We start from the raw sequence: 22,839 nt of genomic DNA on the forward strand, positions 1-22,839 counted from the left end.
CCTCAGCCTTGCGATGGATGAGAAACTGAGAGGATTCCACACGCTTCGTCTGGGCTGAGGTCCGGGTTATTCTCGCGTCGTCGGTGTGCAGCACGGGAGGGACCGGCAAGAGCGGCCAAGCCACACGGTCGCGCTCGACGGGTGCGTGGGGCACAAGTTTGGACCGTCAATTCGCTGTATCTTCACTTGGCCGCCCCCATGTGACGCGACGTAATCCAATCCTGGCCCGTCCCGCTTTGCTCTCGGGGATGAGAGCATCGTAGAGATGTCGGCGCTCTCGGAGTAAGGCCTTCTTTTCTTGCGAGCCCATTAAGGCTGACCAATTGAGCATGAGACAATATAAATTCTTTCTAAGCTGACCATGTTCCATAAATACTGCTCTCGTATGTGCTCACAGACTTGACACCTCTCCAGCGAACGCATCGGATTTACTTCCTCGCCGTCCACACCACTTTATTTGCGCACCATTCTGACAACAGATGTACTCCAGTCGAGCAGCATTTCAGTCGTCGTGGCTGCACGTGCAGCGCCCAGCCATGACCACACTGAAGAATCTCTCAGCAAGACCTCCCACCGCTTCCATAATTCGTCCCACTACGATTGTCGTTTACCAACAGTCGAGTCCCTCGAGACAGTTCCATACCACACCCCGAAACCAGATAAAGGAGTTCTTCCCGGCTCCGGATGCGCCCAACATCAGGAAGACATCCGCAGCATGGCCTCACCCCGTATACACCGAAGAGCAGATGAACAGCGTCCAGATTCACCACCGCGAGGTGCGTGACTGGCGAGATAGAGTTGCCTTGGCCACGGTGCGTCTTCTGAGATGGGGCCTGGATTTCGCAAGCGGCTACAGGCACAACAAAGCCAAGGAGTTGAGCGAGAAGGACCCCGTAGAAGCGGCTCGTAAATATGGCATGACGGAGAAAAAGTACCTTACCAGAAACATATTCCTCGAGAGCGTCGCAGGCGTGCCGGGCATGGTCGCAGGTATGCTAAGGCACTTGCACAGCATGAGACGGATGAAGCGCGACAATGGCTGGATTGAGACGCTGCTGGAGGAAAGCTACAACGAGAGAATGCATCTCTTGATCTTCCTCAAGATGGGTGGTAAGTAGTCTGGAACAGACGGGACACCCCAGAAACACAACTAACGATGCCGCAGAGCCTGGTTGGTTCATGAGACTCATGGTTCTCGGTGCCCAGGGCGTCTTCTTCAACTCGATGTTTATTGCTTACCTGATCAGCCCAAAGATATGCCACCGTTTCGTCGGATACCTCGAGGAGGAGGCCGTCATCACCTACACTCGCGAGATTGAGGATATCGACAGCGGGAAGTTGCCGCTGTGGGCAAAGGCTTCGGCTCCACAAATAGCCATTGATTATTACAAGATGCCGGAGGGTAAGCAGACAATGCGGGATCTGCTGTTACATGTGCGCGCCGACGAAGCGAAGCACAGAGAAGTGAACCACACACTTGGCAACTTGGACCAGAACAATGATCCAAATCCATACACCAGTACGTTCAAGGACGACAACAGACCGCACCCAACAAAGGACTTGCGCTTCCTGAAGCCAGCGGGCTGGGAACGAGACGAGGCCATTTAGCTCGAGTTTTTCCGTGCTATGATTACGGGGCATATTTCGATTTGAGTATTTCAAGCTGGCGTTTACGGCGAAAAACACGTCTCCGTCCGGACGGTTGTAATATCTTGGCATCTTAGTCATAGGGTTGTGGGGGGAAGGATCATCCTAAAAAATTCTACTTGGAATAAGCGAAGAGTCGCTGAAGTTTATTTAAACGCTTGTGGAGCAAGTGGTCGTAAATAAGGCCAAAAATATTCTTAGTTCATCACATTCTTCTCTCTGCTAATTCAATTCTGTTCCATGGACTGGAGCACTTGCAGATAGCTGCCCCATACATACGGTGATATGCCTGACACGTCATCTGTCCCCCAAGGGTTGCGTCTTCACCCATCGTGCTAGATTGTTTCGTGGATGCTACTACATGATGGAATGAATGATCTGGGCCGGTTACGGCAGCACCTGTCAGGCGTGTTGTTCTTCTGCTGCAATCATCGACTGCAAAACATTGGGTTTTTTTTCCCTATATATTGCCAGCGCTGCAGAGCGCTGACGCCATACACTATCTCACGTTCTCGTCCGTCATCATGAGGCTCTTTTTCTCGTCGCACGTCACAGGGAAGGGAGGATGGGTTTTCCATACGTTATGGTTTTACAGCCTCTGTACCTTTGCATAAGCTTTTTCTTTTGCGGCTCGACCTCGCCTTTTGCTCTGGGTAAAAAGTGCTAACTAGCCTCGGTGGCATTGCCATTCCTGGATTGGCCGGGCGCTGCACTGCAGCATTTCCGTTCAACTTCCGGTTGCCATGTTTCGAAGGAAGTCTTGTCCTTGCTCCGTCTGTGGGCGTTGGGCCCATGCTGCTGCAGGCATGGGACGGGTAACACTCAAAACGTGGCCAAGTCGGCTCCGTGGACGTTCTTACGCGAAATGGTTGCTGATACCAGGGTCAATAATAGCGAAATCGTGAGTTGGGCTGTTGAAAATATTTTTCTTAAAATAAAAAAAAGGAAAGGAAAGAGGAAAAGATATTCTGGCTGACTCTCTTGTTCGGTTTGTCCCCCAAACATGGCCAGCGACGACATGGCAACAATGGAGTTGACTCAACGAGCTGGGAGTACAACAATCCTGCAGCCAAGCTGGAGTCGACCTGAGCGACTCATGTAGACCCACTCGCGACCTGTACGCAGGTAGGGATTGAATCTGGGGTAAGGTCAAAACCCTTCTAGCCACATAACGGGAGTAGCAGTGACCTTCGGGGAAACGATCAGGCTAAGAACGTCACCACGTCTGAAGCTCATCCATGATACCTCAAGAAGTTAGCCATGCCACCTGCCTTCAAAGTTTGCTGTCTTGACGTGGCAAAAGCCCTATTTGCCGTTGCTGGATTGTCCACGACTAAATTCGCCATTGTTCCCGCATATTTCTTCAAGCATGGTTCCCTTCGCAGGTCAGGGTCGTTTCGACACGGCAGAGCCAGGAAGGCAGAAACCATCGACGACACGAGAGGTGTCCCCTTCCCAAAAAGACGTTTCCAAGAGGGCCAAAAAAAAAAAGGAGAAAAGACAAGGCTCTGGTTTCGAGTCAATACCAAAAAGGCCCCAGTTTGAGAGAGAGAGAGAGAGAGAGAGAGAGGAGGGGAGGGGGGAAAGGGGGAGAAGGGACGGCGTTGCAAAAGTTACGGTCAGAGGTTGAACTTTGTCAGTTCCCAACCGGTATTCTGTCAACCGACGTCTCGGGAACGACGAACGTCCAAGAAAGACACCCAACCTGATGTGCTGTGAGATCGATCTGCGAAACTTGTCGCGTGTGGCCGGTTTACACGCTGGCGGGATCTTGACGACTTTTTTGGCCATATACGCTTGGTGTCCAACCCGGCTTCCACTTGCCCGATCCCTGATCCATGGTCTGTGGCCGTCTCCGTGAAGCGAAAAAAAGGGGCTTCGAGCACGGCAAATGGTTTGTGATTGAGTAATTGTTCATGGAAGGTCTGTGCAAGAACCCCACGAACATGAAACTATGGAAGCAGTTCGCGATTAGCAACAACAGAGCCCTAGCGTTGAGGATAAGGCTGCGGATCGTGAACATAGATAAGGCCTTGAAGAGCTTGTGCGTCGTGATAAAAAGGGACTTGTCTACAGAAGCACCCCTAAGAATTGTGCAGGGATGGACAGACTTGAGTCATGAACTCTCTCGTGGATTTGCATTTTTTTTTATTCTCAAGGCTGAACCATGCTGATAGCGGTCAGATGGCCTGATTCAAGGATACAAGTCGCGGGGAACTCTTCCCTAGCAGAACGAGTCCGCGAGCCAAGCAAGGTGATCGCAGAAAAAACCTTATGCTTGCTATGCGCGCCATGTTTCGCCAACCACAAGTGCGCCGCCATCATGCAGTAAATCTCCATGAACCTTCTTCGCTGTGCGTCCATGAAATGATGCGTCCAACGTCATTTGACAGGGACCAAGAACGCCAGTGTCCTATCCCAGACAACCTTTCCATTCTCCTGTAATCCAAACAACCTTATATCCAAAAACAGACATCCAGCTTTTGTGGCCCGGTGGGAAGATGGTAGTGGATGTCTTCGTGACACCAGGCTGACCGAAACGCCCGGCTAGTACAAACAACCAAGGGCACCAGTGAGGTGCAAAATTGTACGACAACCTTGTGCTAGTGTTTAGAAGCTTCATTGGGGTGGATGGAGAGCGTCAAGGGGCGATTTTGAACGGTGTTCCTTGATCGCTGGAGAATTGGGCGAGTAGATGTCGAGCGAAACGCATGTGCCAGTACCAACAAGCATGACCTTAGTCCCATAACGCTGCCACCATGCGGGCAGGCTCATAGTATGGTGCAGCCGCCTTTTTCCTTCCTGTCGCGTTTCCGGCGATCTTTGTCGCGCCCGTACGCTCGCTCGTCTCGTGGTATCCGACGACCGTGATCGGAGTTGTGGGTTCCTCTCCTGTGATCAGATGAGCGATACATCTGTTGCCTCTGGCGTCGCAGCTGGCGCACAACATCGTAGAAGGCCTTCTCGACGTTCACACAGTTCTTTGCAGACGCCTCGACAAAATCGCAGCCGAGTTCGCGTGCAAGGGCGCTGCCCTCTTGTGTCGAGACCTCTCGCTCTGTGACACGATCGCACTTGTTGCCCACGAGCATGATGGGCGCTGGGCCGAAGCTACCGGAGCCGGTTGATGTCGTGCTCAGCGGCGAGCCGGGATACGAGGGCGATCCCGATTGTGATGACTCTTTGACTCTCTGAATTTGACGATGGAACTTCTCGATTCTTGCAAACGATGCTCGTGATGAGATGCTGTACACGAGCACGAAGCCCTCGCCGTCGCGTATCCACTGATCACGAAGTGCCGTGTACTCTTCTTGCCCCGCAGTGTCGAGAACTTCGAGCATGCACGATTGGCCGTCAATCTGAACCTGCTTGCGATAAGAGTCCTCGATGGTGGGGTCGTACGTTTCGACGAAATGGTTCAAACAAAGCTGTCGGTGCCGTCAGCCACTGAACGTGTGGTGCTTCTTCCTGTGTGAAGGCGATGAGAGCTGATTTTGAACACGACGCACCTGTATGGTGAGGGCCGTCTTGCCGACACCGCCATCCCCCAACACCACCAGTTTGTACAAGGTCATTTTAGCCGACATCTTGGGCCACGTTTGTTTTGGGGAGGTCACAGCACTTGCGGAGCTTGGTTTGTAGGTGTCGAATGTGGGGTGGGAGGATCAAACCAGTCAAACGGAAAAAGGGTCGAGATCTTTTGGCGTGCGGAGCGAATCGATCTCCGTGCGTCTGCAACAACACACCCGGACTGTGACAAGGCAGAGCAGAGTCTGCTGTGTCTTGCCGTATGTGGTCGATTTTCTTCCGAACCTGTCAGGTGTAAGCTCAGAGCAGCTGACTTGTTCGACCAGGAAACGACGGACAGGTGACCAGGCCGGTTTGCACACTGTCGCAGCACACGACGATGATCCGCGTGGGCGGGCAGCGATCGTTGGCGTTGAGAGGACAACGAGACAGAAGCACTCGCTGCAGCTTCGTTGCTTGAGAACGGCTGCTTGCTGCACGCGTGGCCCGCTTTCTCGCAGAGCCTGGAAAGATTGGGTGCGGCGTGTGTGGCAGCCGTGCTTAGCAAAGGGTAGACTTGGCTGAGCGGCGGATTGGGCCAAACGGTTGGTGAGGGCAGAGGAGGAGAGAAGAGGTCCAGGCAAAGGCGAACTCTAGAGCTCCAGAGCGTCCAGACCAGCGCAACGAGCGACCAAGGGCAGAGAGTTTGTTTTGCTTTGGGTAATAAAAGGGATTCAGTGGAGACGAAAGACGCTCTAGCAGGACGGTTGGCGACAGGGGGCGAGGAACAAGTTTAAGAATGCGCCGCACGTGAATGTCACCCGTCCTTTCTATTGAGCGTAGAGATCTGGCCACCACGAAAACTGAGCTCTAACAATGGAGAATGGATGAAGGAGGCGGCGACGGTCTTCGTCTGGCAGCCGGCGTGGGCAAGGAGCAAAGTGGGGGTTTGAAGTGTATAGATGGGGCGTGGATATGCAGCAAAAAAGCAATCTCAGCGTCTTCGCGATACGTTTCCGCGAAGGGACGGAGGGCGGTGGTGAAGCTGACGAATGGCCGAATCGCACCAGAAATGAGAAGTCTTTCGGCCAGCGGAGCAGCGAACGTAGCATAGGTAGAAGAGCAAAGTCCGTCCCTCTCCAGGATGCTTCTTGGGACGCTCTTAGCAGACGTGCAAAATTTTAGCCCGCTCGCATGCCTCCATACTACTAATGCTGGCCCGGATCGTTTGGAGACTTCCGGCGCTTTGAACAAGTGCTTGCCGACGTACATCATCCCCTGGGCCGAATCTGACATGGCTTTGACAGCGTCCCATCGATTTCCATCAGGAGAGAAATCCTTCCAAAGCGTGCTTCAACATGGTGCCTTGTTGTCGTATCATTTCAATCGCCGTGCGTGATTGGCTCATGGAGGCGTTTAGCTAACCAATGTTACCATCCGCTTATTTTGCGCCGTGATGATGCTCAGTGACCTCGATGGTTCTGCCGCCGTCGTGCGTGAAGTCCCGGGTCGCCTAAGAAAAGCCCACCAAGCCCATTGCACTCCTCATCCACGGTATTGGAAAAGATTGCATCGCGCCAGGCGGTAGCGTACCATGACACACGCGCTATGGCTGGCCGCATCATGGCAAGCAAGCAGATAGCCGTCGTGGGTTGGTGCTCAGCATTCAATTAATTCTTCTTGTATTTTTAAAGTCTAAAAACTGCAGCAACAAACAAGCAAGCAGCGCCAACGACAACGGCTGCCTGTTCGAATCAGCAGAAAGAAGCAATTAGCCTTGGACGAGCAAGCTAAGGAGCCATGGTGCTGGCACCTCACCTCAGGACCTCCGAATCGAGCGCTTCAATCCCGCGCCCGTTGGTGGTTCTCGGCCGCGGGTGCGCGAAAGCTCAAACGATCGTCACCAGTTTGCATATGAACATCTGCGCTCAGAAGAACCGCGCCGCTGGAAATGCGCTTGTACTGCCCTCGCAAGGGCCACTTCCCCAGGAACCACTGCGAAGAAAATAAAACCCGCCCAACGCAGAGACCGCAGGGTATCAATGCTTGGGACAAGGCTCGTCGATTGTACTGCTACCCTCGTCTCCTGCCCAGCATGCCTACCGACGGGCGCAGACGGCGAGCTTCGGCAACGTGTGCGCGGAGATTCGACAGGCTCGATCCGAGCCGTGAAGAATGTGTGTGCGTGTGCGAGCTCGACCGGCTTTCACAGGATTCTCGAAAGCACCAGCTGCAGTGCTGAAGCATGAACTGTAGATCAATGTTGGTTCTGCGTGTGTCCGCCAATCCGACGGTGTTGAAGCTCTGGCTGTGCGCTGCATGTACATACGCGAGCTTAAGCACATTGATGGGCCTTCAACTGCGTCCAGGTCGACACTAGACAATCTTAATGCAGAAGGTACAAAGCGACGTGCGTCACAGCCTCTGGGCCAGAATTTCACCTCGAGTCGCTTACGGCTCGGCTTCGTCTGCTCCTGTAGGTACCTAGGTACCGCTTGAACGTCGCTCCGTCTTCTAGCCAGCAGGCGATGCTGCTGACAAGCACGCGGCAGCACAGCCTGCCGGCCAGAACTCGCGAGTGATCGACAGAGCACCTACAAGTAGTCGCCTCTTCCTCGCACACAGCTGGAGGGTAAAGAGGTCCAAAAACTGCGGCATCGGTACGCGACATGGCGCTGTCTGCTAATCTGAACCAGCAGGAGCGAAACAGTAGCCCAAGTCATTGATTTGCATTAGACTTCGCACGATGCAACAATGGCTCAATGGCATCCCTCCAACGCATCCTGACATCGGAAGCCCTCGACTGGCAATGAGGTTAGAGGCTTTGGGTTAGAGCCTTCACGGCTTGACGGCCCCAAAGCGCCGCGCCAATCAGGCCGCGGCCGTGGGCTCCTGGGCTATCGGATAACCCATCAACAGCTTGACTAATTTTTTTTTTCTTTTCGCTTGGTGCTGAGTGCATGCTGCCAGTTGACCCTAAAATCACGAGCTGGCCTGGACGGCACAAGGACTCTTCTGTTGCCAGCCCGCCTTTCCATCGATGCACCACTGAGCGCTTTCTTCTCCAACCGTCGTTGCATAGATGGCCCGAGCGTGAACGTCTTGTTCTCGATGCAAGACAGGCGTTTGCATTCCGTCCAGACAAGGCTGACCGTGCAAGTGCTGCACACGCGGCTCGCAACCACAGGAGATTTTGGCAACGTGATCGTACCTTGTCTGCATGGTACATTGATGCATTCGTGCCCAGCTCTGCCGTAGTACGTGATTGTACTCCTCTTCCACACCAGAGAAATGGCTCCTCTCCGGGTACCGTCGTTGAATAGCTTCTTATTACAGACGAATTAATACACACGGGACTTCATACAGAGCATACCTGTCCTTCATCTTCCTGCCCGGTTCGTGCAAAGGGTGGGCGAAGGGCTGGTAGAGCATTCAGAGAAAATGCAAATTTCGCCATCGGCCGGGGAAGAACCAGGCACGCTTCAGCGAACGGTGAGATTTTCCGTTTCCGTACGTCTGCAGGAGTCCACGGATCTGCGCTAAAGTCGAGAATGAATCCTCTGTGCATCAAACTGAAATTTCACAAAGTAAGAACGAAAAAAAAAAACCCCTCATTGGCTTTGCCATGTTATCTACCCCCATGTTACAATCCTCTCTCCTCTATTCACGACAACCCTGATATCAAACAGGGGCGAATATACAATATATATATATATATATATATATGCATGTATGTATATATACATATATCGCCTCACATGTACATAGATCCAACAAGCCTTGCCGTTCGCATCCATTCCCATGGCGGAATGCGATATTGGATGGGTCGAAATGCAATGCATAAAGTGACGCCAAGTCGACAACGATGCGGGAGATGTAAGGGCGACACTCCACATTCAACATCCGTTTGGTTTACTAGCGGCATCTGGCAGCTCGGGTGTAAAACTTTGGTTTGACGCCGTGGAGCGAGTATTCCCGGGTCTTCTAGCCCAACCCTTTGGCGGGAACGACCCGCACCTGGGGTTCGAAAGGAAGAACTATCTGCCAACACCTGAAGCGAGACGCGATTTGAATCTGCCTAAGCATAGGGCGAATTATGATTCGTTGCACTCTGCCTCGGTAGCATGCACAAAACAAATTTTCGTCGTTGCATTTCCGAAATCTACCTATCGTACAATTTCTTTCAGCTTTTTACACAGCCCTTGCGGATCTGCAAGGCGCATCATCTCTTTGCGGGGTAAAATAAGGGGAGAAAGAGCAGTGGCTGAAAATTCATCCGATTGAGTCTTGAAGCTATGATCTAGCCGCGTCTCGGCGAAGCAAAAGATCGATGTGTGGAACGAGGGACTAGGAAAGATTCGGCAGACAATATCTCGGAAGCATATGATGAACGCAATGGGCCAGCGAGGCAATCACAACTTGGCCCTGGCCTCGATCGACCGGTGGAGACTGCCCTTCTTCTCGAAATATTCCTTGATCTTGCTACGGGCGACATTGACGACCTCGACATCTTCAATGGTCGTTGGGACTGCAACTTCTTTGTCGAAGTCCCCATGCACTGCGTTTTCAACCAGTTCTCGAAGCACTCGTCTTAGCGTCTTGCCGCTTCGTGTCTTGGGAATCATCTTCGCTCCTTGTATCATGCCGCCCAGTGACGCGATGGCTCCTATTTGCGTTCGTACAGCCTGGTTGACTTCCTTGAACAGAGCATCGGCCGGAACAGCGTCGTGCGGGTGATCGTGCTTCGCTAGAGATACGAAAGCGAACGGCAGGTGTCCTTTCATGGCATCAGGTATGCCAACAACGCAACATTCACCAATATCAGGATGCGAGGCAATAGCCTGTTCGATGGCTCCAGTAGAGAACCTGTGAGCTGCCACGTTGATGATATCATCTGCCCTGGACATCACATGGACGTAGCCTACGAGGATTAGAATTATCAAGTAACCACGACACGCGCAAGCTTACCGTCCTCATCAATCATGCCAGCATCTCCGGTATCGAGCCACTTTCCACCAAATCTCTTCAAATAGCCTCGATAGAATCGCTCTTCGTCTTTCCACAAGGTGGTCATTCCAGTAGGCGACCACGGAAGACTTACCACTATGTTGCCCATACTTCCTACTGGGAGTTCTTTACCTTCGTCATCAACAATTCGGACATCAAATCCTGGCATAGGTTTCCCAGCAGAGCCAGGCTTCATGCGCAGGGACTTGGATTCAGTCTTGGTCTTGAGATCTTTTCCAGCATTCGCTGCCTGAGCAAGTCCTGTGATGGGGGAGCCAGATTCGGATGACCACCAATTATCGACGACCATGGCGTTTCTTGCTCCGAATTTCTCCAGAAGATGCTGGTACATCTGCACGATACTAGGTTCGCTCCGCTCACCTGCCAGAAATAATGCGCGCAGGGACCTGAGACCACTTCTGCGGCCAACTGCTCCAATGAAGTCGTTGTCGGGGTCCTCACGACGGATTGCGCGCAACGCTGTTGGCGCGGTAAACATAGTATTGACCTTGTACTCCTCCACAATTCGCCAAAATGTGCCAGCATCGGGAGTACCTATTGGCTTGCCCTCAAAGAGGACCGTGGAAGCCCCAGCTAACAAGGGAGCGTAGACAATGAAGGAGTGTCCGACGACCCAACCAATGTCTGACGCTGTAAATATAACATCGCCTGGGCCACGGATGCCGAACAGGTATTGGATCGATAAATTAAGACCCACCGCGTGACCGCCAGCCTCGCGTACTACGCCTTTCGGCGTGCCAGTCGTGCCTTGTGTTTGGCATGTAAGCGTTCACTTAGATGGCAAAAGTGCCGGTATTTGTATACACATACCTGAAGTGTAAATAATGTAGATGCCTTCATTGCTACCAATTGGAACAGCATCTGCCTTCAAGCCACGATTTCTCGCACTTTTTACCAGTCTTTGCCAATTTCTTTCGCCGTTTTCCTTTATGATTGGATCCCACCGCAGCTGGTCACGCTGCCAGACAATGATCTTTTCGGGCTTGAACGAGCTCTTTTCTATCGATTGCCTGATGAGTGACTGATACTCGATTGGCCCTTTGTTCCCTTCAATTCCGCAAGAAGCAGTCATGATAACTCTTGGCTGTGACGCTTCAAGCCTTTGCGCAAGCGAGGGTGGTGAGAACCCGCCGAAAACGACGGCGTGTATGGCGCCGATACGGTTGATGGCGAGCATGGCGAAGAGCGCCGCTGGAATCATGGGCACTACTCAAACTTAGCAATTTTAGAACAGCCTTGACTTTCAGGGAGTCTTACTGTAGATGACTACTACGTCGCCTCTTCTTACACCCTCCTCTCGCAGGACACCAGCGAGCACTTCAACCTCGCGCAGGACCTGCTTGTACGTGTACTTTTCTTTGCTCCCACTCACAGGACTATCCCAGTAAATGGCAACATTATCCCCATTCCCCGCCTCCACATGTCTGTCCAAGCAGTTGTAGCAATTGGAGATTTCACCACCGGGGAACCATCGCCAGGTCGGATGCTCTACGCCACTCTTAAGCTTCTTCGTGGACTTCTCCAGGACCCGGGAGGGCTTTTTGTGCCAATGCACATATTCCGCTTGTTTGCCCCAGAAGGCGTCCGGGTTCTTAAGCGAGAGCTCGTACACTTCGTCCTGAGGATGCGAGGCCGGAGCCATCATGTGCAAGCCTTGAGTTCGATCGCGATCGTTAATTGAACGTAGGTGGAAAAGTCTGGAAACTCATACTCTCTCGGTTCGAGGGCTTGCGATACGGTATGCGATTAGGGCAAGCAACGCCCACCGGCGACGAGGTTGGTGTTTAAACCATGTCGGTCTAAAGGAGCGCCCGTCCGGTCCGAGGCCTGCATGATGGGGAAGAATGGGTGATTTGTCTCCGCAGCCATCCAACGCTCCCGCGGGGGAAAACCTCACTTGCCCCAGAACAAGAAAAAGATCGGCAGATTTTCTGAATTATGGCTCGCCTATTTTTCCACAGCTGCATCGTCATTCACTCGCGAGTATTGGAATCAACATCGGAAGAAGAGTCTGCAAATGATGGACGTATAGAATCGCCATATCCACAGCGGAAGGCCTAAGTCATGTAATGTCGGCATCCCATTGGCCTTTTCTTTCTCCGTTGGAAGCAGTTGCAGCAGATTACGCCAGTTTCGTTGACTTGCCTGCTTGTGCTGACGACTTGAGAAGGCTGAAGAGGCACATGAGATTTGTCCTAGCTCTAAGACGAGGAATCCGACTGGGAATTTTCAATACAAAAGAAAATATATATCTTTGATCAGACGGACAAGACCTACTGTTCTCTCAAATTTGCAATACATTTGTCCGGACTTCGTACCCAGTAGCCATTCCGGTACGATTTTACACCACCACTTTTCTGTAGAAGTTACACTCATCTTCCCTTTGCGTTGCAGCATCTGTTTCCTGGCATCAATTGCAATTTGGCGGCAGCATGCAGGAGAGCCGTATTCGCCATGCTTTCGAGATCTTCTCAATTTCGTTTCGACGTGTGGGCAATCGATGTACCAGCTTTTAGAGACCATAATGGTCAAAAACTAGAGACGTGAGAGCTTGCAAATTCAACGGAATTCCATGGCCAAGGTGCAAAACTTTCACGGGCACATCAGCGCACAAGCAATGGCCAAATCTGCTAGACGAATCGCTCCGTTGGGGAAAGCAACTTGGGACGAAGATTGACAGCGTCAATAGGTGGTGAGAGACGCTCTTAAAGGACGGCATCTTCTGTTCCTTGGTAAGTTTTCGGCATGCTCGCCGGGTATTCTTGTGGCTTATTCAGCCTACAATAGAAATACAACTCATCCGTGCTTGCACCTAAATTCAAAGAAATATCTCCTCGTGATTGAGTCTAGGCGACGTACTTGTTTCACGTCGAAGACACTGGCTGAGGGCGCAGGGGAATGTTACAAGTAGGGGTCTACGTAACGTCACCAGGTGTCCGCTTAGCGGTGTTTACATGCATCAACAGAACCAACAAAGCAACACCCAAACTCCTCTTCAATCGTAAAGCTAGCCACAACAGCAGTCAAAGATGGCGGACAAAGGAGATCTGATTGATTTCAGCGTCATCGAGACCTGTAAGGAAAATATTCAGTCCATACCAGGGGGCCGCAGTGCCAAACAGCTTTCGACAGTTCTGTCGCCCCTCGCTGCAAAGAAGTCGCCTCCGCTCTCAGAAATACAAGGCTCAAAGGAAACGAAGCGACAAGAATTTGAACAGGAGCTTTTAACGATCGCCGAGGCAGACGATCCTCTGGACGTCTATGATCGCTATGTAAAATGGACCATGGACGCCTACACATCCGCACAAGGCACGAACGAATCGAACCTTCTGCCCCTCCTAGAGCGCGCAACCAAGGCGTTCTTGACGTCCTCACTCTACAAGAATGACCCTCGGTACCTGAAACTATGGTTGCTATACATTCGTCTGTTTTCCGACAGTCCGCGCGAAACATACGCTTTTCTCGCCAAACACAACATTGGCCAAGGACTGGCACTGTTCTACGAAGAATTTGCGGCTTGGTTGGAGAACGCTGGCCGTTGGGCCCAAGCAGAAGAGGTTTACCTCAAAGGCATTGATTGCGAGGCACGACCACAGGAACGTCTGATCCGCAAGTTCGGTGAGTTCCAGCACAGACGGGAGTCCAAGGGCTCGGCACAGGACGGCCCAACAAGCCCGGCGATGCCCAAAGTGCGACCTGCATTAGCCGCCAAGCTAGATCCATTCGCAGCTGCGGCGGAAGAAGCAGATCCCCAGGCACGGGATCGAGCTGCTTCCTCTACGTCACGCACTTCAAAGCCAGGGCGCTCAAAGATGAGCATCTTTGCCGATGGTGACGAGCCATCTAAACCGGGAAGCTCTGATAGCAATTCGGGGTGGGATTCTATCGGTTCGCTCAAAGAACGAAGGAAGGAGAACACAAGAGAGGCAAAGCCTTGGGTTGGTGAGACATTGCAGGGTGGTCGTCGTGCAGTCAGTGGCCCAAAGATGATGGTTTTCAGGGATCAGGTAAGCCTTCCGCCCCATCGTTCCATCTTTTTCACTCATGTGGGAGTAGTAGGACTAATTTGTTTGCCCTTTTTTGCGGCTCTTTTTTCAATGTAGTCCTTAGGCGCAAACAAGAATACGAATAATGAACATTCTCAATCAGAGCTACAGTGCAGCATTAATCCCAAGACTGGACGGAAAGAGTATGTCTTTGCTAACCTAGAGCTTGTATACCCATCAGGGGATGCAGAGAGTGGCTACGAATTCTGCTTTGAGGAATTGAGAGCGATGAAAAGAGGGTTGATTGACCCCACGGGCCGTGTGATCAAACCTAAGAAGCAGACTGCTACAAAGACAGACATTGAACAAAGGCCAGTTACACCTCCCAACACGGCCGTCTCGCCCAAGAACACAAAGGTTAGCAGTTCAAGGAAGCTAGACATTTTCCAGGATACTCAGACGAGCAAAATCCCGGTCAAGATACCTGTGTTTGATGATAGCGTGGCCCAAGACCAACCCGTGTCCACGACAAAAGTTTCGAAAAAGATCCCTGTGTTTGACGAAAACGGACAACCCCAAGTTGAGACAGATGCAGCCGCTAGGGCAGTGAAGAAAAAGATGCGCAAGGAGGAAAGGGCCAATCGAACGAGGAAGATTGAGATAATGGAGGTCAAAGCAGAGCCACAGACTAGTAAGGCCTTAGAGAGAGAGAGAGAGAGCAGCGTGATTTTAGGATGCTAACCACAAGACAGTTCAAACCAATCTCAATTCACCAGCAGGGCCAAAAATTAAGAGAAAAAAGTCTGGCGAGGCGACGATGACTTTGCATACCAAAGAAGCAATGAATGAGGTTTATGACCTGTTCAATCAAACTTTGACAAAGGTGTCGGAAGAACCAGTGGAAGATAATCAAAGCCAAGTTGATAGTAGCGATGACGACGATGATGATGAAGATGATGACGACTACACAAGCGCTGGTGAAAGTACAACCACTGGAAGATTTTCTGCAGTCACGAGCGAAGCTGGCGACGAAACCCAAGCCGATTTCACAATGGCCACGCAAAGCAATGTCAGCGTTGGTGAAAATACGAACAACTCCGACTGGTCCGAGTTCTCTGAGGTCAAAGAGCTTCCTGAGCAACATGGGAGCAACGTTGGCCTTGAAATAGATGACGAGAATGATGTGGGAACGCAGGAAGAAGTCTTGACCCCCACATCACCACAAAGACTGAGTGAAGATCAATATGAAGAGGATCCGCAAGACATTCCGTCACTGGAAGCGCAAGACGAGCCAGGCATGGCACGACGAGGTTTCTCTTATCGTAGCCGTCAGCTCCCATTCATGACTCCGATTGTAGAGAAGACTGAATCGTCACTAGGAGCTATGACTGTTTATGCGGAGAAGGAGTACTTCAACACAAAGACACCAAGTCGCCAGAACAACGTAAAGAATGCGCAAGCTAAAGACTGTGATGTATGGAGTAGTCCATTCCAGGCGAACACGGAAGAGAACAAGGAGAACATCAAAGTGCCCCAACCGGAGTTCGTTAAGCCGGTGAAGGCTGATCAACAGAAAGCTCAACCACTTGCTCCCAAAGACTTGGGAAAGGAGAAGCCAAAGGGCCCTATCATCAAAGAATTGCAGTGCAATCCTATCGAAGAGTCAATACGAGCCACAATTCTGTCCCAAGTTCAACCACCTTTGGGCACCTACGCTGGCTTTTTTGATCGCCGAGGGCAGATCGCGGCACAAGGAGTTGACATTCGCAAATATACAAAAGCTGTAAAGAATAAAAACGACAAAACGTTGAGCGCAACAACACCACCAGTATTGACGCTTAGTGGCTCCTCGCGACGGTATCAGGTCCGTCGCGAACTCGGAAAGGGGGCGTTTGCGCCAGTTTATCTTGTCGACAGTCAACCGTTGCCTGCATCACTTGAGCAGAACGAAAGCACAGCTGCGGCAAGGATGGGAGAAGGCGAATTCGGACTCCGTCGTAATGAGCAAGAAGCAGTCAAGATGGAAGAACCGCCTTCAGCCTGGGAGTTCTACATCATTCGACAAGCAAAGCGAAGACTCGGCGTTTCGCGGCCGTCAGAATCAATCGTGGAGGCTTACGAGATGCATCTTTACGAAGACGAGTGCTTTCTGATCGAAGAATACCGCAATCAGGGCACATTACTGGACTTGGTCAACGCATACCGTGCGGAAGGTGGGGTCATGGACGAACAGCTCGTCATGTTCTTCACCATCGAGCTCCTCCGAACGGTTGAGGCTCTTCACGCCAAAGGCTTGATTCATGGCGATTTGAAAGCCGACAATATCCTCGTCCGACTGGACAGCTCTGACACGGAGTGGTCGTCTCAATACCACCGTTCCGGTACAAATGGCTGGTCTGATAAGGGCATCAAAATCATCGACTTCGGCCGCGGCATCGACATGAAAGCGTTTAAGCCTGAAGTTCAGTTTATAGCCGATTGGAAGACCAGCGAAGCCGACTGTGCAGAGATGCGCGAAATGCGTCCCTGGACATATCAGGTAGACTATCATGGACTGGCTGGCATAGTTCACAGCATGCTATTCGGGAAGTACTTGGAGACGGTGGCGGAAAGAGGTGGCACACTCGGCGCTGGCGCTACGAAGACATACCGGATAAGGGAAAGTCTTAAGAGATACTGGCAGACGGAAATATGGAGTGATGTATTCAGCCTGCTTCTAAACCCGCTCATGCATCTTGACGGTGAAGATGGAAGGAGGCTACCTGTGCTGCAAGGAGTGAAAAGGCTGAGGGAGAGAATGGAGATGTACCTGGAGACCAACTGCGAAAAAGGTTCAGGGTTGAAAGCGGGACTTAGAAGGGTTGAGAATATGATCAGAGAGAAGAGGAAGTAGTCGGTTGCAACAGGTACGCAACGAGTGTTATCTGCATACCTGGGGGGGGGCCAATTTCTTGGTGGGCTTGACTGCATTTTTGTGGCGTTCCGTTGTGGCACTGGGGAGATTGGATACCCGCGGAGTGATTGGTACGCTTTTGGAACATTTGGATAAAGTTTCAAGATAATCGATCCTAATCATAAATTATGCGAGCCTTTTGCACAGTTGTGTCATGGTCTGACATTCTCACTTGCGTCCTCTGTAGAAGCCTCGTCGCGCATCCGTTGAAGGTGAGACTACCAGCTCACTACTCCCGTACCATATGTGATCGGCACCGATAGATTACGAACGGGATCGTCGGTCAATCTTTGCTAGCCTGACTTCCGCGAACTGTTCTTTGTCATGTCGAAGTTTGGATTGACATGGCAGTCATGGTGCGTGTTTCGGTAGGGTCCATTCTAGAGCGCAGCACCTGTGAATTTCTTTCTGCAGCCGCATTCTCGACTGTACCTGATGGAGCGAGTCGGATGCACCAGTCTCCCTTGGTAAGGACGCGGCCGACGAGCTGAGAATCCTGGCAGGCAGATCACCACAGCGGCCATGGGCTGGAGAAACCTTCTTGCTGATCGAAACGAGTCACCAATCGATTGTCCGGGCCGAACAGACGAACACGACAGCAGATAGGATGGCGATTTTGGTGAAGCTAAATATTGAGGTTGCCCTGCCCTGCGTAAATAAAGCCAAACAATAGGGCTCGAGCAACAAGGAGTCGAAGGAGGATGCCCTGGCAAGAGGGCGTTGACGCGTGGTGCGAGATCACGAGAGCGCCTTTTCAGAAGTCCAGATATCTTCCATCCCGTGTCACCTAACTCTAATACCCACCTGCAAGGCACAAAGTGCGAACATTCGACTTAGCCTACAAACCCACGGAGCAAACTAGCGACAACTTTGAAACCTTTGTGGGGCTGGCGGTGGTGCACGAGGTCAGCCGGTGTGGATCTCTGCCCCGGACCGATTCTTCACAACCGGCTCTGGGCTAACCAAGTCACAGAGTTAGAACCCCGGATCTGCACCGGCCAAAGCGGAGGATGATCAAAGATGCCCTGCAGGGTTCTCTATCGTCGTTTGCCGGCTTTTTGGCCTGGATTCCGAGACCGACATAGTTCCGTGCCTTGCTGGATCTCGCTAATGGTGGCGATTGGCAAGCGGGGGCATTTCCGCATACGATAGAGATGAAGCTCTCTCGAATCATTCGCGTGGCCGGCTGCCCTCGACTCATGTCTCCCCTGAGAGGGTAGCGCAACGGTTTTTCGCTCCTAGCATCAGCCGTGGGGAGTGACTGTAGCTTCGCGGTTCATTAAAGTGTACGTTCCCGACCTTCCGCACCGCGCTGGCATCTTTCCTGTATGTCGCCATCTCAGAATCCGCCATCCTCTTGGTTCAGTCGTCGTCGTTCTCGTCTGGTTCCATCAAGAATCATCATTGATCGTGCCAATCGGAAAACACCCTAGAGGCTTTACGAGGCGAGCCGCTGTCTCGCGCTCGTGCCAGCAAACATGCCGGGCGGCCCTCATGTTCCTTTGGAGGTGGCCATGTCGTGGAAGTCAAACTACGTAAACCCTCCCACGCATGGCTCTGGAATCGTCGTCGAGGAGAGCATCCTGTTGGGACTATGTTATCTCACAGTCGCTCTCCGCGTGTACACGCGAGGATTCCTCGCAAAAAACTTCGGCCTAGACGATCTCCTCATCATCATGAACCTGGTATAACGCGATTCTCCCCAAACCTCGAATTGCGCATTAACGAGTGGCGTTCAGATCCCCTTGACAGGTTTCGCCGCTATCCTTATCCTAGGTATGGGCAGCGTCTGTGTTCCAACATTCCAGTATGAGACACTGACTTGACGGCGCAGCGTTCACGAAGTACGGATGGGATAAACACATTTGGGATATCCCTCCTGACCAATTGGTTCAGGCGCGAAAGGCTATGTTCGCCATGGAGATTATCTATCTTTGGTCCTCTAGTACTACAAGGATCTCGATTCTGTTGTTCTACAGACGACTGGGTGGATCTGTGTCACAGGTATTCCGCTACACCGTGTATGCTGCTATTGCCTCTGTCATGATTTATAATATCGGCTACAATATCTTTGCTTTCACTCAGTGCACACCTTTGAATGCATATTGGAACATGGGTAATGCGTTCTGGCTGCTTGCTCACCAAGGCGACTGGTAAGAGATTTCACATTTCCCAATCCTGCTAGCTGCCTCTGTGCTTGGAGTCCTGCGCCAAAGCGTGGGCATGAACGGACGGTTGATATGTTCGTGTTTGTGAGAACGAATGAAAAATGAAACTTCGATAGCCGGCAAATGAGCAGCAGGCTGACCAACTTCTTACAGGAAATGTGCCGATGAAGCAGCTGCAGTCGTCACAGCTGCAGCTATAAGCATGGTGCAGGACTTCTTGGTCTGCATCCTGCCTATGGCGTTGTTCTGGCATCTTAAGATCTCCTTCAAGCAAAAACTCGCACTGACGGGCATATTCGGTGTTGGTTTCTTGTAAGTTTTTACGAATTGTTAGATTGATCTACAAGTGGTTCAAAATTTTAACTTGATTTCAGTCTATGCATATGCGGCATCCTCCGCATGATTTACATTATCAAGATCTATTTCTATACTTACGACATGACCTGGGTATCATTGCAAATTTGGATATGGTCTGGGATTGAGTCGCACGTTGCAATCATTGTCGCTTCACTGCCAGCTTTGAATCACTTCTTTGGATATGTCAAAGCAGGCAAAGTTGTGAGCGGATTGAAGTACGGGACCTCGAGGACAGGTGGCAGCAGCCGGAAGGGCTACGACCAAACAACATCGCAAACCAACAGCCAAATTGGCTACGAATCCAAGACAGCCGAGGCCTACGATAGGGCAATTCATGTCACGCATGACGTCAGATTGGAGGAGTTCGTCAATGACAAGAGATACGACTTGTACAACCCGTCGGACTTCGATGATCAGCCTTGGACAAATAGCAGTCGCTTCGATGACGTAGAAACAACAGCAGAGAGGACACCAGAACAAACCTCGACGACTTGGCTGGAGGATGATACATCTGGGGAGGAATCGGCACCCGAAAAACCCGGACCGGAGCGAAAGTATTCTGGTTTCGCTGACTCGCGGCGTTTCTATTAGCCACGCCTTGGTAATTGTGAGTGTTCAGCGCTCAGCGTCCGCCATCCATGCGGACCCCCTCCCCTCTCAACACAGTGCCAGAGCTTGACGATTTTCTAAAGAAGAAAAAAAAAATTACATGGACCCGTATATGGGATTCTGCATATTGGCGATGTAATGATACCCTTTCCAGCATTGTGGCGTGTCCTAGAAATCATAGCTGGTACCAACTCTGTACATAGATAAATCATCTTACTTTTCGACCGCGTTGTTTACGAATGCTCCTATGCCAGCAAGATCTACCTGTCTTCATAATGACAGAGCTTCGAGGTCGTGTCATATGCAAGAAAGACTTCATAGTTCGATAGAATTTTCTTTTTTTTTTTGGTGAGCTGACAGAACTTTAGCGGCCTATCTCCCAGTTTAATGGAGAACTGAGCTACATTTCTATTATTGGGTGACATGAGCATTTGAGCTATGAATTTAGATACCTCCCAGGATTCTGTGCGGTCTGATGCAAGCCCAACAGCCTCGCTTCACTCACATGAACTGTCTACCACCTTGTGCAAAACCTATCCTCCGTCTTTTCCACCCCGGAATATCCTCTCCTCCTTTTTCGCATCTTGTCTTGATAGTTTGCCATACATTCGGCCAACCTGCCTCTAGCGTAGGCTTCCTTGTTGCGCCCTGGATTGCCAGTTTCTTCTGTGTGCTCACGTAGCCATTGATCAGCCCCTGACTGACCAAGCTACTAACTACACTCTCAATGACTTGCAAATCGGGCAAGAGGAATGGATTGACTTCCTCGTCGAAGAATTCATCGTCTTCCTCGAGACCTTCGAAATCATCGTCCACGTAACGGGAGGCTTTTGGAGGATCTTGTGACATGAATACCCAATTCGTATGGCGATTTCCAGGACCACCATCACTCAAACTAAGCGGGTTAAGCGCACGTTTTTCAAGATATTGGGCAACAGTCACAAGATCTTCAAGTTCGAGGAATGGTGGACGACGAAGCTCGGGTTGCCCGCGATCGCCGTGGAGTATCCACACCTTTCGACTGAGAGACCGCCACACAAGGACTTCACAGCGACTTCGAATCTGAAGGAACACGCGGTGAAAGAGAAACCACTCTGCGTGTTCGTTATCCATGGCAGTGAGTCGACGGAAACTTGCCAAGTCGCCGCTGCGTATAGCGTTGCAGATGGGCTGATAACGTTCTCGAAAGCCTCGTGCCTCGGGCTTCTGGTATAGGGCTTCGGATGGAAACTTGCCCAGGATGATGTTTGAGGTGACGAGGTAAACAAGAATGAGTCGACGTTGTTTGGTGGCTTGTTTGTGACATTCGTCATATGCCGCTTGAAGAGCAGCTTGTGCGCGATAAAAGTGATTGACTGTAAAATAGAACCGACCGAGGTAATATAAGTATGTGGCTCGTTCTGATCGCGGATAGATCTCGATGGGCGGTGACTTTGCCCCTATGTTTGTAAAAATCTGCTCTGCACTTTTTGTCTTCTGGCATCCGAAAAATATCTTGAGACAGATATTTGCGAGCTTGTAGATGCCAGCATGTCGCCCGAAAGGTTTTGTAGCTTGATTTGATGTATATTGTGCCATTTCATTGAGACATGCGACGAAGCCGTTGCGTATTGTGTTTGCTGCTCTCTCAGGCAAAGACAGGCGCTCCCCGCCTTCATCTGTTTGCTCTACGAAGTTTGCGATCAGCTCCGGTTGCTTTTCTAATCCAAGGGCGAGTCGGGCCAGCACTTTTGCGTAGGTTACTGCAACCGGCAACATGACAACTCCGACCTCAGAAGCACTAAGTGCGCTGTTACACTTCGATACCAATTCCGTCAACTGTCTGTACGTGCTAAGTAAATTTCCTGGATCGACCTCTCGAAGGTAGACAAGATACTGGCACATGAAAGCAGCAAATCCAGTCCATTCGTCGCCGTTTGTCAGCAACACTGATGACAGTTTAGGTCGAACTTTCTCCTCAAGCTGCGAGCTAACCTCAGCAGGCTTTTCCGGGTCTGCAGGAAATTGAGATCTCATTTCTTGTATAATATTGTTATAAATATCGGGGAAAGCAGGCTCTATCGGCATCCAATTCCGAAGCTCTTCAGCATCGCTGCGATTTATTATCTCGGAGATGCCTTCAAGGAATCTGTCCACTGTCGGTGTAGCCATGATAGCCATGATGGGATTGCGCAGCCAAAGCAGGAATTTTCCTGCCTAGCCAAGGCCGGATTGAATAGTTTTCTTTCAGACAGATATCATGCCCAGTCGATTTTTAGATGAAATACCAGTATTGAAAGTCCTATTGGATGACTTGGAGTGGTCGAGTCCTTGCCCACGGGATATTTGACAAAGCCAAGTTCGCGTCAACGTTTGTGTATATCAGTGCCCAAGACCGTACAGTTAAAGAGATATCATTGAGATTGATGAATGGTATGTGTTGATATTGTATGAAATTTTTTATTTTGTCTACGATCCATCGATAGCAAATTGGTATTCGATATTCTGTTGACGGGCATGGACGGAGGACGTGGCTGTTCTGCGGCTTGAAAGCTGCGGAAGGCCCGTGCCATCTTTTTCACATTTGAGTGTTGAGTCTCTAAGG

At 51.0% G+C, this 22,839-nt stretch overlaps 6 protein-coding genes across 8 annotated transcripts; 3 read left to right on the top strand and 3 right to left on the bottom strand.

Moving 5' to 3' along the window:
* Positions 1–279: 279 nt before the first annotated feature.
* Positions 280–2,089, top strand: PV09_03419 (uncharacterized protein). Its single transcript, XM_016356615.1, has 2 exons — positions 280–1,110; positions 1,166–2,089. The coding sequence occupies exons 1-2, from the start codon at positions 480–482 to the stop codon at positions 1,606–1,608; spliced, it is 1,074 nt and encodes a 357-aa protein (XP_016215408.1). The 5' UTR covers positions 280–479; the 3' UTR covers positions 1,609–2,089.
* Positions 2,090–3,670: 1,581 nt separating this feature from the next.
* PV09_03420 lies at positions 3,671–6,238 on the bottom strand. 2 transcript variants are annotated; one of them, XM_016356617.1, is made up of 3 exons: positions 5,514–6,238; positions 5,157–5,460; positions 3,671–5,075 (listed from the first exon to the last, which is right to left on the bottom strand). In XM_016356617.1, exons 2-3 carry the CDS (start codon positions 5,232–5,234, stop codon positions 4,419–4,421), a joined length of 735 nt encoding a protein of 244 aa, XP_016215410.1. In that variant the 5' UTR covers positions 5,235–5,460; positions 5,514–6,238; the 3' UTR covers positions 3,671–4,418. The 2 variants fall into 2 exon arrangements, with proteins under 2 accessions (XP_016215410.1, XP_016215409.1); XM_016356616.1 differs by having other exon boundaries at positions 5,157–6,238.
* A 2,940-nt stretch (positions 6,239–9,178) lies between these two features.
* PV09_03421 (uncharacterized protein) lies at positions 9,179–12,033 on the bottom strand. The gene is made up of 4 exons (XM_016356618.1): positions 11,440–12,033; positions 10,993–11,388; positions 10,123–10,929; positions 9,179–10,075 (listed from the first exon to the last, which is right to left on the bottom strand). The coding sequence occupies exons 1-4, from the start codon at positions 11,825–11,827 to the stop codon at positions 9,567–9,569; spliced, it is 2,100 nt and encodes a 699-aa protein (XP_016215411.1). The 5' UTR covers positions 11,828–12,033; the 3' UTR covers positions 9,179–9,566.
* A 1,145-nt stretch (positions 12,034–13,178) lies between these two features.
* On the top strand, positions 13,179–17,267 carry PV09_03422 (uncharacterized protein). Its single transcript, XM_016356619.1, has 3 exons — positions 13,179–14,189; positions 14,286–14,859; positions 14,921–17,267. Exons 1-3 carry the CDS (start codon positions 13,212–13,214, stop codon positions 17,059–17,061), a joined length of 3,693 nt encoding a protein of 1,230 aa, XP_016215412.1. The 5' UTR covers positions 13,179–13,211; the 3' UTR covers positions 17,062–17,267.
* Positions 17,268–18,268: 1,001 nt separating this feature from the next.
* Positions 18,269–20,537, top strand: PV09_03423. 2 transcript variants are annotated; one of them, XM_016356621.1, is made up of 6 exons: positions 18,269–18,806; positions 18,861–18,897; positions 18,956–19,274; positions 19,443–19,601; positions 19,664–20,390; positions 20,459–20,537. In XM_016356621.1, exons 1-5 carry the CDS (start codon positions 18,600–18,602, stop codon positions 20,235–20,237), a joined length of 1,296 nt encoding a protein of 431 aa, XP_016215414.1. In that variant the 5' UTR covers positions 18,269–18,599; the 3' UTR covers positions 20,238–20,390; positions 20,459–20,537. The 2 variants fall into 2 exon arrangements, with proteins under 2 accessions (XP_016215414.1, XP_016215413.1); XM_016356620.1 differs by having other exon boundaries at positions 19,664–20,537.
* Positions 20,538–20,615: 78 nt separating this feature from the next.
* On the bottom strand, positions 20,616–22,762 carry PV09_03424 (uncharacterized protein). Its single transcript, XM_016356622.1, has one exon. The coding sequence runs from the start codon at positions 22,413–22,415 to the stop codon at positions 20,757–20,759; it is 1,659 nt and encodes a 552-aa protein (XP_016215415.1). The 5' UTR covers positions 22,416–22,762; the 3' UTR covers positions 20,616–20,756.
* Positions 22,763–22,839: the final 77 nt, after the last annotated feature.

Source organism: Verruconis gallopava (assembly GCF_000836295.1).
Source record: "Verruconis gallopava strain CBS 43764 unplaced genomic scaffold supercont1.9, whole genome shotgun sequence".
Lineage (NCBI taxonomy): Eukaryota > Fungi > Ascomycota > Dothideomycetes > Venturiales > Sympoventuriaceae > Verruconis > Verruconis gallopava.

Coding starts and splice junctions, on each gene's coding strand:
- PV09_03419 (XM_016356615.1), top strand. CDS start 480: ATGTACTCCAGTCGAGCAGCATTTCAGTCGTCGTGGCTGCACGTGCAG. Junction 1,111..1,165: donor GATCTTCCTCAAGATGGGTG/GTAAGTAGTCTG, acceptor ACGATGCCGCAG/AGCCTGGTTGGTTCATGAGA.
- PV09_03424 (XM_016356622.1), bottom strand. CDS start 22,415: ATGGCTATCATGGCTACACCGACAGTGGACAGATTCCTTGAAGGCATC.
- PV09_03420 (XM_016356617.1), bottom strand. CDS start 5,234: ATGTCGGCTAAAATGACCTTGTACAAACTGGTGGTGTTGGGGGATGGC. Junction 5,076..5,156: donor AGACGGCCCTCACCATACAG/GTGCGTCGTGTT, acceptor CGGCACCGACAG/CTTTGTTTGAACCATTTCGT.
- PV09_03423 (XM_016356620.1), top strand. CDS start 18,600: ATGCCGGGCGGCCCTCATGTTCCTTTGGAGGTGGCCATGTCGTGGAAG. Junction 18,807..18,860: donor TCCTCATCATCATGAACCTG/GTATAACGCGAT, acceptor AGTGGCGTTCAG/ATCCCCTTGACAGGTTTCGC. Junction 18,898..18,955: donor CGCCGCTATCCTTATCCTAG/GTATGGGCAGCG, acceptor TTGACGGCGCAG/CGTTCACGAAGTACGGATGG.
- PV09_03422 (XM_016356619.1), top strand. CDS start 13,212: ATGGCGGACAAAGGAGATCTGATTGATTTCAGCGTCATCGAGACCTGT. Junction 14,190..14,285: donor TGATGGTTTTCAGGGATCAG/GTAAGCCTTCCG, acceptor TTTTCAATGTAG/TCCTTAGGCGCAAACAAGAA. Junction 14,860..14,920: donor CAAAGCAGAGCCACAGACTA/GTAAGGCCTTAG, acceptor ACCACAAGACAG/TTCAAACCAATCTCAATTCA.
- PV09_03421 (XM_016356618.1), bottom strand. CDS start 11,827: ATGATGGCTCCGGCCTCGCATCCTCAGGACGAAGTGTACGAGCTCTCG. Junction 10,930..10,992: donor CTACATTATTTACACTTCAG/GTATGTGTATAC, acceptor GCCAAACACAAG/GCACGACTGGCACGCCGAAA. Junction 10,076..10,122: donor TGGCATGATTGATGAGGACG/GTAAGCTTGCGC, acceptor TAATCCTCGTAG/GCTACGTCCATGTGATGTCC.